At 45.2% G+C, this 15,839-nt stretch overlaps 1 protein-coding gene across 1 annotated transcript in view; it reads right to left on the reverse strand.

The window, feature by feature from the left end:
• The window catches only part of LOC119843349 (store-operated calcium entry regulator STIMATE-like), a 75,587-nt gene that overhangs the window by 13,998 nt on the left and 45,750 nt on the right, over positions 1-15,839 (reverse strand). The window contains exons 6-7 of the mRNA XM_043508418.1: positions 1,121-1,233; positions 4-87 (exon numbers count right to left, since the gene is read on the reverse strand). Coding sequence (XP_043364353.1) covers positions 4-87; positions 1,121-1,233 — 197 coding nt within the window. The remainder of the gene's footprint in view (positions 1-3; positions 88-1,120; positions 1,234-15,839) is intronic.

Consider the following 15,839-nt stretch of genomic DNA (forward strand, 5'->3'; position numbering starts at 1 on the left):
TACGTTGACTGTAAAAGGCACAATGAACATGACCAGAACGAGCTCCAGCTGAGGATCTGCGATATAGTCCAGTAAAATCTCCTGAAGCTGCAAGGGAAACAAAAATTAAACAATGTTGTTAAAATACATCTTGGTTGCATGCTATTAACCATGAATTGCAGCGACCTTCCCACACTGGCAGATTCCTGGCGAAGGCAGCTGCTGCCATTTTTACCCTGCCACATAAGCTAGAAGAACACAAGCTATTCCACCCCAGCCCAGACATTTCTGGCAGCCTGAAGCCAGGCAGATATTTATTCTTTTATTAATGTACTGGTCTTCCACACTTTAACAGTGCATTAAAATAAACAGGCAGATTTTCCTTGGATTCTCTCAGCCTGGCTGCAAGACAAGCTTATGGGACACCAGCCTTGCATGAGGTGGCCTGGAAGACATGCAGAAGTGTACTGACAGCCTCCAGATTCCAGGTTCACATACCAAGAGCGGAGAAATCTACATTAGCGGTTCAAGTTTAGGAGTTCTCTACTACATGGATTCAGAATACTGGTTCCAACAGGAATGAAACATCGATGTATCCGAACTTAATGTCTCCCACTTGTTCCATCTCTCTGGACACACACAGCTGCCATCTACTGATGGTCTTTGCATCATGGCAGCAGCTAGTGGTCAGAACAGATCAGAGCCCTACTGTGCTAGGTGCTGTTCAAAAAATAAATGAGACAGCCTCTCCCCTTAAGAAGTTACAGTCTAAACCAGAGAAGAGAAAAGGAAGTATCTCCAATTCACAGATGAGTTAAGGAAACAGAGAGATTAAGTGACTCACCCAAGGTCATAGAGTATATCTGTGGCAGGGCTGGGAATTGAACCCAGGTTCTCCAGTGTTCCAGGCTACAAGCTCATCCATCCAAGGACAGAACAACCTATTCAATTAGTCTCTCTATTGGTCAGCTTGTAACACATTTCCCTGCCATGAGCCAATAGGAGTTCCCCATATGCAGTAACTAGTAATGGGTTATTTGAGGGCTCCTTGTGAGTTATAGTCTAATAAAGAATTAGCGCACACAATGCAATGGAAACACTCATCCTCCCACTCCAGAGGAAAACATAACCAGTCACTTACCTTTGTCCAGCCAGGGATGAACAGGGCAAGGCTTACCACAGTCTTCTCAAAGACCATTATCAGCAGGTAGAGGATGCACTGGCCAATCCAGGCAGCAGCTTGTGGAGGGTCACCTGGAAAAGCAAGTTAAATTTAGCCTATAGAACAGGAGTAGAAAACCAAAAGAGAAATATCAGAGTACCCTAATGTAAAACAATATGGATTGATAACGGGAGTTAAGGAGACTAGCGTAGGAGGAGAAGGGGGAAGTGTGTGTGTACAGGGCCTCAACATCCCAGCTTGTATGCGTACCTCTGACCCCTCCTAGAAAGGATGCTAATCTGCTTGGGTGTTGCAATGATCCAGGTGGAGGACTAGAGGGGAGATAATTCTACTGACAGCTACTGGAGGTCTTCCTTCATGTCAAGCTGTAGGAGCTTATGGTTTTGGAGCAGAAAGTTGGCACTTTCTTCAGACAGGAAATTAAAAATGACTCTGGTCTCTTTTCTGAATGTTTTAGATTGAAAACTGAGCAATATTCACACTCTGGTCAAACAATTTCTTCCAACACACACTGCTTTGCATGTCAAATTTCATCTGTCTTGCCCCATCCAAGTTTAGCTAGGTCCTCTGTCCTCTTTAGTTTAAGAGAATCTATACAACTGTGCCAGTGGCAAGTTTTGCCACCTCTTCCTATCCATTTCCAGGCTATTGGGAACAAATTATGTATGGGCCCAGTAGCAGACTAATAGGATAAATTCCATGGCTTGTGTTTTTTAGGAGGTCAGACCAGAGCCAGTGGTCCCTTCTGGCCTTAAAATCTTTTAAGCGCTGGTCCTAGTACAGATCTTGGATACAATGCACTGCTACGTTGATAACAGATCTTTTATTCCTGTTCTGTGCTGGGATAACTCCATCCATGTCTGAAGTGCAGCCCCTTCCGATGTGAGCTGTCAAATATGCGGTCACATGCTACACCAGGTGGCAAGCTCAGAACACAGCCTCCAACTGTAAATTCAAGGGGAGCTTTAGGCAGCACCTGGGATTTCCCCCACATCGAATCTGAAAATGCCAGGGGTATATGGTGATTTAAATGGTCACTGCCTTTTGGGTGATACTGACAACTGGGGCCTAGTTTTCATAACTAGCACAGCATCCAAGATAGATTTCATTTTCCATGGCGTGGATGTATCTGATATCTGTTAGCTGCTGATGAGAGGGGATGGCTGAGGATGTAATACTTAAGGTCTGAGACACAGGGCCTCCATCGTTCCAGGTTTTCAAGTAATCCAATCTGAAAATCAATGCTAGTTAAATATGGATGATAGGTACTTAAAGGGAAAATTAAAAGCATATTTATTATTGTTCGCAACTATAATGGAACCATATCTATTACAGACAGTAACGTCAGGCCTCAAACATCCTGCCAGCTGTTCATTATCTTCCAAGGCTCATTACAATCCGTCAGGTCTGCAAAATTGGGATTGGCAATATCTGGCTCTCTTGAGACACAGGTCGCATTTCCTACTGACACTCAAATACTAAGACAGCCTCTGGTGGCATCTCTGTTTCCAGTACAGATCAGAGTCCAAAACCGCCGCTGTGCAGGAGAGTCGGAGCAAAGCTCCTCTGAAGCCGAGAGGTGATTCGAGGTTTGATTCAAATGGGTCAGGAGGTCTCTTGTCCTTCCCTTTTCATCAGAGCCCCCAGCCCTTGAGGGAATCCCTTGCTCACTTCACCCCCACCCACTGGAGACGTTTTCACATTCTGGACATCTCCGTTACAGTAGAGAACTCTCCTTGAGTACGTGGCAACTCCAAGAGGCACCAGGAAAGCCATCTAGATCTCTTTCTCCAGCAGACTGGTAGCAAAATCCACGACCCGCCCGCCAGCACATACAACCTATTAGTAAGAGGACAGGGCCAGCTCACATTCATGTTGTGAAGGGTGATTCTGTAAACGTGAGGCGAGTCAGATGATACCAGGGCTGCATCGGCGGGGGATGAACTAAAGGCCTTTGTCAAGCCAACACCTTGCAGGAGCAGTAAGAGAGAAGCCCTGAAAATGTTTGACCAACATGTCTGATGCCTCCAAGGCTGAGGAAACGCGTCCGAGAGCCAAGGCCTACTAAGCCCGCTACATGCTTTTGGGGGAGCATCACAGATCTACAGCCCCCAGTGCGAAAGGCAACTGGCAACAGAAACACTGAAATGTTTGACTGAGTGATACAAACCAGCATGCCTGCGGGGTCTGGCGTTATTACAATGAACTCTGATCAAGCCAGCACAGGCATTCTGGCTGGCTAAGAACCTGGAGTGGCAAAAGCATCACCTCATTAATTCCCTTCGCTGTAACTTTGGGAAGGAAGGGAGAAGGGGAAAAGCCAAGAATGGATGACTGCCGATAGAAACTGGGTAAGGCAGGCTGCTGAAATGGGAAAAGGTGGGTGGGTCATGGCAACAGGAACCATGAAGAGGCAAGAGGGCAAGGGGAGGAAGAGGCAAAGGTAACAGGACAGGGAAGAAGGGGAGAAGAGAGAACAGAAAAGGCAAGAGTCTTGGGAGGAAAAAAGGCCAAGAGGAGGAGAAGTGTGGGAGCAGTAAAAGGGACCCAAGCCAGCCAGCATGGACATTACCTTACAGCAGCTGAAGTCTTGAACAGTGTGTGCACAAGCTATCTGGGGAGAAGCTTCCTGGTGGTAGTTGGGGGCTGGGAGAAGCTGCTCCCCTTGCTGGCTTTGGAAGAGGGTTTCAGTATTTCAAGAGCAGCGCAGATCCAACAGACTCATCAGAACCAAGGGGCTGGGTTTTGCCCATTCCTTGACTTGGGTTTGGTTTTTTGTTATGTACCAGCATCTGAGACATTCCCACACAATTCCTTGGCATTATCTGCCAAGCTTCAGATGCATTCTAATCCAAAGCCCAAGCGTAGACAAAATAAATCCATCACTTCCCTTCTGCCTTTGAACTTGGCTTTCCCTTTTGTTCAGGGTACTCTCAGCTGGTGTGCACTGACCCCAGAATTGAGGCTGGATCTTGAAACCACAGCAGCCTTCACAAGCCCCCAGCTGCTGGCCCGTTACACTCCACAGCTGACACGGTACTTGGTTGCATCTGCAACTATTTAGCAATGCTCATCTGGAGATCAGATGCTTCATCCTGTGGATGGCTACAACTTTTACAGGCTACCTGGGTGAGGCTGGCAGACTGGGTGCCAGCTCTTGCCAAGACTTTAGGCCTCAGTTGAGTACTGACAATTTCATTGCTGGAAAGCAGTCCAGCCCACCAGTGCATTAGTATGGTTAAGATGGGTATGGGACTTATAACAGTATGTTTAGACTTTATGAAATGCTTGTATGTTGCTACATGTATTAATCCTACTTATAATGTCTATATCCTAGGGGTATATAAGATAATACTTCAGTGTTTGCTGTATATAGCTGTAACATGTTTGTTCTGAACTATGTAACTCACCAAACAAGAAAACTGTTTACCCAGTGCAAAGTGCTAAATCCCTATGAGAGGTATTACCTCTGGCCCATCTGGAAGGGCTATCAAAACTAAATGCAAAGATTTTATTAATTGTCCCTGCACACCCATGAAAAGGCTACCTGCAAAAAGGCTCATCTCACCAGCTTGAATTGTGGAAGGAGGAAATAAAAATAGCTGACAAGAAAAGTTTTCAGCTATTTGGGTGTTTGGACTCTGAGAGCTCAAGCTACAAAACAGCAGTGGGGGTCAACCTGGGTGGGCCCTAAAGGATACTCAGAGCTGACAAATTGCTACAACTCTGTCACCGTTTGGAACCATAGACTGTAACTCATGTGTGACTGTATGTTTGCCTGCTTTAACCTTTAAATAACTTGCTCATTTCTTTTACCTAGTTAATAAATCCTTAGTTTACTATAGGATTGGCTACAAATATTGTCTTTGGCATAAGCTCTGAGGTACAACTGACCTGGGGTTAAGTGACTGGTTTCTTGGGACTGGAAACAATCCAAATATTTTCTAGAATCATAGAAGTGTGGGACTGGAAAGGACCTCCCGAGAGGTCATCTAGGCCAGTCCCCTGCGCTCCAGACAGGACTATGTAATAATTAAACCATTCCTGACAGGTGTTTGTCCAACCTGTTCTTAAAATCCTCCAATGACTGAAATTCCATAACCTCCCTAAGCAATTTATTCCAATGCTTAACCACCCTGACAATTAGGCAGTTTTTCTTAATGTCCAACCTAAACCTCCCTTGGTGCAATTTAAGCCCATTGCTTCTTGTCATATTCTAGGAGGTTAATGAGAACAATTTTTCTCACTCCTCCTTGTAACAATCTTTAATGTACTTGAAAACTGTTAACCTGTCCGCCCTCAGTCTTCTCTTCTCCAGACTAAAGAGACCCAGTTTTTTCAATCTCTCCTCATCGCTCACATTTTCCAGACCTTGAAACCATTTTGTGATCTTTGGTGCACAGCAAAGATCTATCACTAAGCACAGCTTGCCTGTGTGGCAAGACAGATGGGCATGCCCAAGGGAACTGCCTGTGACTCCATGGTAAGGCTCAGAGTGCTTCAGGAGTTCCCATTTGTTACTGGGTTGATAAAATCTAATTGTAGAACACACCACCAGTTTGTCTGCCCTGAGGCTGGCCTTCACAGTTGTGAACGACTCCAGACAGCGCGACTGTCTGCTCACTCTTTCCCTACTGTCCAGCAGGAGTCTGACCAGGTCAGTGTAATACCACTGACTGTTACCTTACCACAAGCGACCGTCTTTTTTTTTTTTTTAAATGTAGTAGGTGCCAAGCAGCGTCATAGTGTACATTTCATCTTTACTAGCAAGGACAGTAAAGTCACCTCAGTCCCTGGAAAAATCATGGAGCAGGTCCTCAAGGAATCAATTCTGAAGCACTTAGAGGAGAGGAAAGTGATCAGGAACAGTCAGCATGGATTCAACAAGGGCAAGTCATGCCTGACTAATCTAAATGCCTTCTATGATGAGATAGCTGGCTCTGTGGATGAGGGGAAAGCAGTGTATGTGTTGTTCCTTGACTTTAGCAAAGCTTTTGACATGGTCTCCCACAGTATTCTTGCCAGTAAGTTAAAGAAGTTTGGGCTGGATGAATAAACGATAAGGTGGATAGAAAGCTGGCTAGATTGTTAGGCTCAGTGGGTAGTGGTCAATGGCTCCATGTCTAGTTGGCAGCTGGTATCAAGTGGAGTGCCCCAAGGGTCAGCCTTGGGCCGGTTTTGTTCAATATCTTCATTAATGATCTGGAGGATGGTGTGGATTGCACCCTCAGCAAGTTTGCAGATGACACTAAACTGGGAGGAGAGGTAGATACGCTGGAGGGTAGGGATAGGATACAGAGGGACCTAAACAAATTAGAGGATTGGGCCAAAAGAAATCTGATGAGGTTCAATAAGGACAAGTGCAGAGTCCTGCACTTAGGACGGAAGAATCTCTTGCACCACTACAGACTAGGGACCGAATGGCTAGGCAGCAGTTCTCCAGAAAAGGACCTAGGGGTTACAGTGGACAAGAAGCTGGATATGAGTCAACAGTGTACCATTGTTGCCAAGAAGGCCAATGGCATTTTGGGCTGTATAAGTAGGGGCATTGCCAGCAGATCGAAGGACGTGATTGTTCCCCTCTATTCGACATTGGTGAGGTCTCATCTGGAGTACTGTGTCCAGTTTTGGGCCCCACACTACAAGAAGGATGTGGAAACATTAGAAAGCGTCCAGCGGAGGGCAACAAAAATGATTAGGAGACGAACACATGACTTATGAGGAGAGGCTGAGGGAACTGGGATTGTTTAGTCTGCGGAAGAGAAGAATGAGGGGAGATTTGATAGCTGCTTTCAACCACCTGAAAGGGGGTTCCAAAGAGAATGGATCTAGAGAATCAGTTCTCAATGTAGCAGATGACAGAATGAGGAGTAATGGTCTCAAGTTGCAGTGGGGGAGGTTTAGGTTGGATATTAGGAAAAACTTTTTCACTAAGAGGGTGGTGAAGTACTGGAATGGATTACCTAGGGAGGAGGTGGAATCTCCTTCCTTAGAAGTTTTTAAGGTCAGGCTTGACAAAGTCCTGGCTGGGATGATTTAGTTGGGGATTGGTCCTGCTTTGAGCAGGTGGTTGGACTAGATGACCTCCTGAGGTCCCTTCCAACCCTGATATTCTATGATTCTATGACAGGCAAAGAAGCGTTATTTACTCCTTCTCGTAACATAAGAACTGTGTGGCTCACCAAATGAAATTAATAGGCAGCAGATTTAAAAACAAACAAACAAAAGGAAGTATTTCTTCACACAACGCAGTGGCAACCTGTGGAACTCTTTGTCAGAGGATGTTGTGAAGGACAAGACAATAACAGGGTTCAAAAAAGAACTAGATAAACTCATGGAGGATAGGTCCACATCAATGGCTATTGGCAAGGATGGTGTCCCTAGCCTCTGTTTGCAAGAAGGTGGGAATGGGCAACAGGAGATGGATCATTTGATGATTACCTGTTTGGTTCATTTCCTCTGGGGCACCTGGCATTGGCCACTGTCAGAAGACAGGATACTGGGCTAGATGGACCTTTGGTCTGACCCAGTATGGCTGTTCTTAAGGCAGGTTGGACTAACAGCCAACCTAAAACTTTGCCCAAAACTCAAACCAAATACCAGCCTTTTCCTGACTTTGAAGCCTGCTCAGGTTTTTCCTCCCTCGTGTTCCGTTTGAAAAATTCAGCTAGCTGTTCTTCGTGATTTTCTTGTTTGCCAAGCCTATTTATAAAGAAGACCTGCTCACTCTAAGACCACTTTATCTCCGTATCTGCGGCAGAGCGAACAAAATACAAATTCAGCATTATGAATTTGTTGCATAGTACTTTCTAGATGCACTGTACAAAGCTGAGTTGAAAGGAAGGAAACTTAAACCCAAATATCTTCAGCAGCAGCAGAAGCAAAACCATATTGGCCAAGTTGGGGTTTGTATAGATTTGTTTTTAAGCCTTACTATCTCACTATCTTGCAATCACTGTGACCACCTCAAAGACATTAGTCTTTCATCCTTTAAGACACCTCGGAGGCAGGGTAGTATCCACATTTTACAGATGTATTGAGACACAGAATAGATTCAGCGACTTCTCCAAAGTCACATAGGAAATCTGGGGCATATTCACAGACGTGTGATGCTGGCAGACCAGGTGCCAGCTCATGCCAGAGTCCCAGGGCCAATTCCCGTGTGTATTAGTATAGATCAAAGTGATGATTAAATGTAAAAAGGGTATTTGGTGTTTAAACTTCATGAAAACTGGTGGGATGTTACTTGCATTGTTTTCACTTATCTGTATCCTGTTATAACATAGGAGCAAACATTCACATTGTGTTTATTCCAGTAACTAAATAACCCATCAAAGGAGAAAGAAGCCTTGTAGAACGCAAATGAAGAACTTTAACAGAAAGGTGCTAATTTCAAGGAAAGTGGCCATTGTGGGCGATGATCAGAGGTCAAAGGCTCAAAATGCATTCCTCACTTTCCATCATCAAAGGAAAAGGACACACGGATAGTGACACTGCCAGCTTGTTTTCTGTGAGAAGCTCCTTGAATCCATACTTGTAAAGATCTTACACTTCTGAACTGTTTGGACTCTTCCAAGGAAGTGTACCAGATGCAACGTGGAGATATCCAGAGACAATCTAGGTACCTAGAAAAAACTTTTGGGAAACTGGCATTATTACATAACTGCCACTATTTGGAATTAAACTGTGACTCACCTGTGCATATATTTTATCTGCTTTCATCTCTCAATAACTCATTTCCTTTTTTGTTAGCTAAATCAATCTTAAGTTAGTTTACTATAGAATTGGCCACCACCGTTGTCTTTGGTGTAAGATCTAGAGTATCAATTGATTTGGGGTAAGTGACTGGTCTTTTGGGACTGGAAGCGACCTAAATGTGATGCGATTTTGGGTGTAAGTGACCATTTTATCACAAAGTCCAGTTTGTCTGGGTGGCAAGATAGATTGGAGAATCTAAGGGGACTGTCTAACTCCATGGTAAGACTGGCATAGTGATCCAGGAGTTCACATTTGTCATGCCTTGGTGAAGTCTAATTACAGAACACACCACCAGGCGTGGGCATCTGCCCTGTTTTCCGACAGTCCGTCCTGAGGTAGGCACTCACAGTTGTGAGCCACTCCAGACAGCATGACACCCAGGAATTGTACCCTGATCTTGCATGTCGAAGTCCTAATATAAACAATGCATTGGACAGGGCCCACTGCAGTCAGGGTCTCAATGTGCTGTACTGCCTAGTCTCTCTTCCTCAAAGCACTTATATCCTGTCAAGTCACCGAGTAGAAGAACTTGCCCAAGGTCAGTGGCAGAGGAAGGAATAGAATCCAGCTCTCCCAAATCCCAGATTCAGTGCCCTGTCCACTGGACCACACTACCTCTCCATCCGTCCCCTCTTGTGAAAATCCTTAAGAGGCAGAGAAGGAAATTTAGCGACAGATTCAGTCACCACAGGGAAACATATGGTCCCAGAGAATGGATGCTAGTTTTATCCCCCCTCAAAAGCTTCCAGCTATCATTGCAGAACAAAACAGTCTGATATGGTACTTGTATGGGCGGACTGCAGAGCCACACAGGAATTGGGGAAGTCATTTTCCTTCAAGTAGAAGAGGGAGAATAAGGTGGAAACCAGACTAAGCCTTGTGTTTTCTTTGAGGCTGCCTAAACCCTTTAACTAGAGCTGTGCAAAACTCAGCTAGTTTGAGCCACGTGGCCTCGCAAACCTGCTCTTCACTTTGGCATTTCCGAGAAAAACAAACAGATCCAAAAAAATCTCAAAGCAAAACCCAACAGTCACACTGGAAACAGACAGCACTGCACCTTTTGGTTGTGTTGCGATATCAGACACTGGCCTGGACTCCCGAAACTTTCAATAAGCCGGGCCAGAGTTGAAATCAGGCAAGTTTTGCTTGGTTCAGGGTTTCCACTCTGGATGCCTCAAGTCTCTAACCTGGTGATCTCAATGCAACACAGCCGGCATGGTTACCCTTTATGTGGTTATTCTCCACCACATACTGACTGCACAAGTCAACAGAAGAGCTGTCAAAGAGGCACAGACCCCACTACTGAGATGTTCCAAGCAACAGGTGTGGCTGTTTTGTCATTTCTCTTCCATGTTGTTCATTTTATTTTCAAAACTCTGAGGAAAAGTTAATACAACAGAGGAAGAATTGATTCTTCAGCATAAAAAAGTTTCAGGGTTAGACATGTGTTTGTTTTTAATACTCTGCCCAGAGGCTCTGGGGGTTTTGGAGTTGTACTTCACAGGAGTTTGGTCTCCTAGGAACAAGAGGCTGCTCAGTGCCAAAATATCATTGGCCTGGGGTAAATGTCAAACTGTTTTATGGTTTTTTTTAAGTGGCTGCATGGCTGACTGGCTCTGTCAATGGGATTTAGATCTTCTCATTTTCAGCCGTGAGCTCAAATCTAGCCCGGGGAAGCAATCAGCTAAAGTAATCAGGTGACCATTGGGCTGCTACGTGGGGTGACTTGGTCATCCAAGACCTATTCGGCAAGGAAGAGTGCCAATATTACAAGAATCATTAAACAGGCATAACAGAACCCCTTCTTTTCTCCTGATCTACAGTGCCACACATCATGATGGATCTGACCTCTCAGATAACTGGGTCCCAAACTACTCAGGCTTTACAGACGGGCACCCAACACGTTCCTCAGTACACACAAGAGACTCTAGGCACCTAGTTCAGAGCCATGGGTCATTGAGAGCAGACTGCTTTAATAATGGGCAAGATGCTGCATTCTGCTTTAGCTGAAGGCTCCAGATGCTTTTCATATAGAACACGTTATAATCAGACCGTGAGATTCCACAGCCACGGAAACAGTGCAGCCTCCAAGCTGAGCTATAGATAGGGTGGGGAGGAAGGACAGGAGAAATGCATTATATGCCACAGTTGATACTTGAGAATCTAGGAGAAACAATGGATCCATTACAACCCTTAAGATTGCAAGGAACGGTGGCAAACTCAGGACATACACAGAGTGCCCTCATCCCCAGTCAGAACTGATTCAGTCTGATCCTATCGGAGCTTATATTACAGTTCCCTACCTTTGTTGGCCTTGGAGAGCGCAGGCTACAGCATTTGTCAGACTACAGGGAAATCTAGATCACAGCACGTCATTCATATAGCGTGGATACTGCTGGGAAAGCCGCCTCCTCTCTCCTGCACACACAAATTCAGTAGAAAGGCTGGAACAATGCAGAATCTCACAGCTACTGGCAACTGATGCAAAAAAAGTCTTAATGGTGCCAACAGCAAATGGTTAACACCCATGTGTCAAATTTAATGAGTAGATAAATCGTTTCCCAGAAGAATACGAAGAGTGAACAGTAAATCCACTCAGTGCGGGGTGCTGGGGAGGAAGCTTTTGTGCTGCCAGCTTTTGAGACTTCTTAGTGAGCCAAGAAATCCCCCAAGTGAGTCTTCTCACCCACTTGCACAAGAGCCTGTAGGCTTGTCAACTCCTTATTGAGATCAATACTGATCGGTCCAACAAAATCAGCACGGACACTTTGTATCTGTGACCATCCACAGGAGGAGAGAGTGAGCCACAGGGGATCCTCAGACCCATGCACTGCTCCCTCGGACATAGGCCCAGATAGCCTCCTTGCAAGTCCCATAAAGCCAGACTCGCCTCCTGGAGACACTGGAAAGAGGTGATCATCTGACCTGAGCAAACATTAATTTCCAATCCTGTGTATAAAAGGCTTCAAAGATATTCTTGCATTGTAGCTAGCAAGTGTTAGAAGAAAGCATACACCATCTTCTCTGCTGCAGTCACCTGAATCTTCACTCGCATCTCTCCATGGTACAGGAATGTCCTCCTCCTCATGTCTCATGTGTTCTAGCTGTGCAGGGAGTGAGATCCTCCCGGTAGCTTGCAGAGCTTGAATGCCTCACGAGCAGCACTGCTTTCTCTCACTCCAAGCAGTTACCACACAACACAATTACTTTTAATCCATGTGGCTTCTACTGCACTGTTAGCAAACCCCATACATCTCTGTCCGATAGCTTTATTCGCTGCCTTTATGAAGTCATATGTACACTGAGCATTCATAAAAGGGTTAACTGCAAACCCAAGAGCTATATAGAAGCCAGAAGGCAAATGGAAATTGAGAGGGTGATGGTTTGAATACTCTAGAGTAGGGTACAAAGAGATACAGTAATAATTCTGCTGGAAGTACGTTTGCATTTAAAGGTAACATTTAATTGAACACAACACGGATGGAGAGCGCTGGCTTGTCAGCTCTGGGGAAGAACGTCTTATTTAACCGCAGGATCAAGGGCAGCAATGTACAAGCCTCTCACATAGGCTGCCTCAATGCAACTCATACCCAAGGCGCAGGTACCACCTGCCAGAGCAGATGTTCATCGTCCTTAGTATCTGGCCAGACTGCCAACAAGGGTGCCAGGCAGGCCCAATCCAACATGAATATGGATAGAGTCTGAGGCCCGATTTCAGTGGGCACTGGATCACACTGAGATTGAGCAGGGCCCGGGATCCATTGCTCCAGTTCAGACCCCTCTCTCGAACCATTGGTAACCGAACTGAGAATAGGGCTGTACTTCAGTTTTCATATCGTACAACTGCAGGAGTTAAAACCAGTTTAAGACCCATGCATTTCAGCCATTCTCCAGTGCCCTGCGCCTTGTGGAGGCATCTGCACCCGGGCACAGTGGGTGCCTGCAAGTGCAGAATTCCAGTTTCACACCTGCTTTGCCCAGGTGGAAACGCTGCCAGGAGGGGCAAAGCAGTGAGAGATCAGCCCTTTGGTAGTGTTGGACTATTAGGGTTTTTCTTTCCCCCTACTTACTTTCCCCCACATACAGGAGTAGTGAGCTAGAATGCAAAGTCAGCCCCCTTCCCCACAGCATGTAGATATTTTTGGTAAGATTTAAGCACTAACAGACAGCTCTCCCTTGGCTGCCCAGGACGTGGGAACACTTGTTATGGAAATATTGTATAAATACCATGACAACAGGCCCAAAAGCATCCCACACAGGTCCTCAGTTAAACTCAACAGCTGGCATGGAGCATGCTCTCCAACAACTAACTTTGACGAGCCAAGTTCAATAGGGTTCTAACCAGAATGTCTTTACATCTCCAGCCAGCATCATCATGCTTAGAACCTCTAGAGTCACTGGAACTACAGGTCCATATCCCAGAAATATCCACTCAAGACCTCCTTCCTGGAGAGAAAACTGAAGGGCATCTGTAGGAGAGGATGAGGATATAGGGAGGGGGATGAACAGGTGAGAAGGGATGTAAAAAATATTTTCAAATGAAATTGACACACAACGTACTAATGTACACCTTGATCACGGCGCTTATTCATTGTTCCCTCTCCCCAGTCCTTTGTTAGCCTCAGACACTCTGGTTACCTTCCCCAAGCCTGAAGAAGGCTGAGGTTTTAGCACTAGGAATGGAAAGGACAGGTATTCCAGAGGGAAACCACAACTGGAATTTGGACAGGACAGGTTGGAGAGAAGGTTGGACAGGTGCTTCTTATGGTGTTGCTTCTCCATGGAATAGGAGCACAGCTGCAGCAATCTGTTTCACTTTACACAAAGCAAGAGCAGCTCTTAAGGATCCAGCAATTTCCCAATAAAGCCTGCAATCGACTGAAATTTGATCCCCAATTTATCAGGTCATAGTTAGATGATTTTAGTTCCCTAAGAGTTGTTATTTTCAAAAAACATGGAGGAGCCAGGAACAGCTAACACAAAAAATCAATCAAGCCAGACAATAGATGGCACCTAGCTGTTCTCCTGGTTAGCCAACTGGCATTCTTCCTCCTAAGCAAAGAAGACTTTGCTCTAGCTGGGCTTAATTTTAAAAAGCAGCTTCTGCTCCGTCCTCCATGCCTGAAGCTGAACAGAAAACACAGGGAAGTTTTCACTCATATTAACAAAGCTTTAACTAATCTTAAGAATGGCCATACTGGGATCAGACCAATGGTCCATCTAACCTAGTATCCTGTCTTCCGACAGTGGCCAGTGCCAGGTGCTTCAGAGAGAATGGACAGAACAGGTAATCATCAAGTGATCCATCCCCTGTCACCCATTCCCACCTTCTGGCAAACAGAGGCTAGGGACACTTCAGAATCTTGCAGAGGATTAATGAAATTTCTTTATAAAGTTTTAACCTCTCTCTCCAGAAGCGTGGCTTGAACTACCAAAACAAGTCACTCTTTTGCTGTGAAAACTGTGGATCTTTTTATTAATTTCAAAACCAAATATGTTCTAAAGTTTCTCCCCAATGATGTTGTGCCAAGATCTCAGAGCAAGCCAAACACTGAATAAAGCCTCAACACCCCTATTGGCTCAAGTTCTCTCTAGAGAGTGCCCCAATATGAAAAAAAATTGGTAGAGAGGTTGAGCGACTGGTTCAAAGTAACAATGGCAGGTCTGGGAGAATAGAACTTCAGCATCCTGGCTTAGTTACCATTAGACAACCTCCAGTCCAGTTTGGAGGCTACAATAATGCTGATAAGTTTGGAGCAGAATCTGGAATCAAGCCAGGGACACGGATTCTTCCCCTACTTTTCTAACCATTACACCAGACTCCCACTTGCTGTCTCCAAGGGAAACGCTTGAATTTCTTGAAGAGCCAAGCGCTCACATGGAACTTCACACAGGGGAGAAAATACATTTTCAGTTTAAAATACCAAGAAAGTTTAAAGCATTTGTTTCTCTTATATACATAAGAGCATCACTCTGCCCCTCCATGCCCCAACCATCCAGGCCACGTCAAAGTACTGCCACTTCTTCCTCTAGTTAGTACATCTAAGATCCACCCTTCTTTATCCCTACAGACCCCCCCCAAAAAACAACAACCACCCACCATCCTTTCATCCAGGGTCACATCCCCCAGCCAGATGGCTGCAGCCTCCTCCTTTTTAGCCCTCTAACCACTCATCTGTCAATTGACACAAAAAGACAGCAACCAAGTTACATTCTTGCCCAGATGACACTCCCCACTTTGAATTGCTCCATCAAACCAAAGACCAGGCTTCTTGTCTTCAAGGCCCTGCATAATTCTTCAGCCATTTTGTCCTTTGCTTCCCAGCAGCTACCTCCAAACCTCCAATGCCACTGTCTAGGCAAGAAGTGCCCTGCCTTAGGAAGTTCACAGCACTGCTATACTCTCTCCATTCAAATCCCTCTGGAAGGCCTAATTCTCCACAACGTCTGAGGAGAGGGACCTGGGCAAGAATGTAACTTGGTTGCTATGTGTGTATCAATTGGAAGGGTGAAGATGAGTGGTTAGAGGTCGAAAAGAAGGAGGTTGCAGCCATCTGGCTAGGAACTGTGACCCTGGATGAAAGGTTTTTATGCTGTAGGGAAGAAGGATGGATATTAGATGCACTAACTAGCTACAAGAGGCACAACTGCAGAGTAATCTGGGAATGTGTTTACAAAAGTTTAACAAAGCTTCCATAATGAAGTTTGCATTGAGACATACAAATTCCACACTTCACCCTCACCTATGCCTGTTTTTCTAACCGACATCAGACACTTCTGAAAGCTTACACACGTTTCAGGAAGAATCATGACTAAACAAGTCCTTTTAAACTAGCTCTCTCTTGGTTTCTAGAGGAAGGAACCTAACCTTGCAGGATTAGTTTATTTGTACAGCACTTTCAAGATGTGAAGTATTAAA

The sequence above is a fragment of the Dermochelys coriacea genome, chromosome 1 (genome assembly GCF_009764565.3).
Source record: "Dermochelys coriacea isolate rDerCor1 chromosome 1, rDerCor1.pri.v4, whole genome shotgun sequence".
NCBI classification, from domain to species: domain Eukaryota; kingdom Metazoa; phylum Chordata; order Testudines; family Dermochelyidae; genus Dermochelys; species Dermochelys coriacea.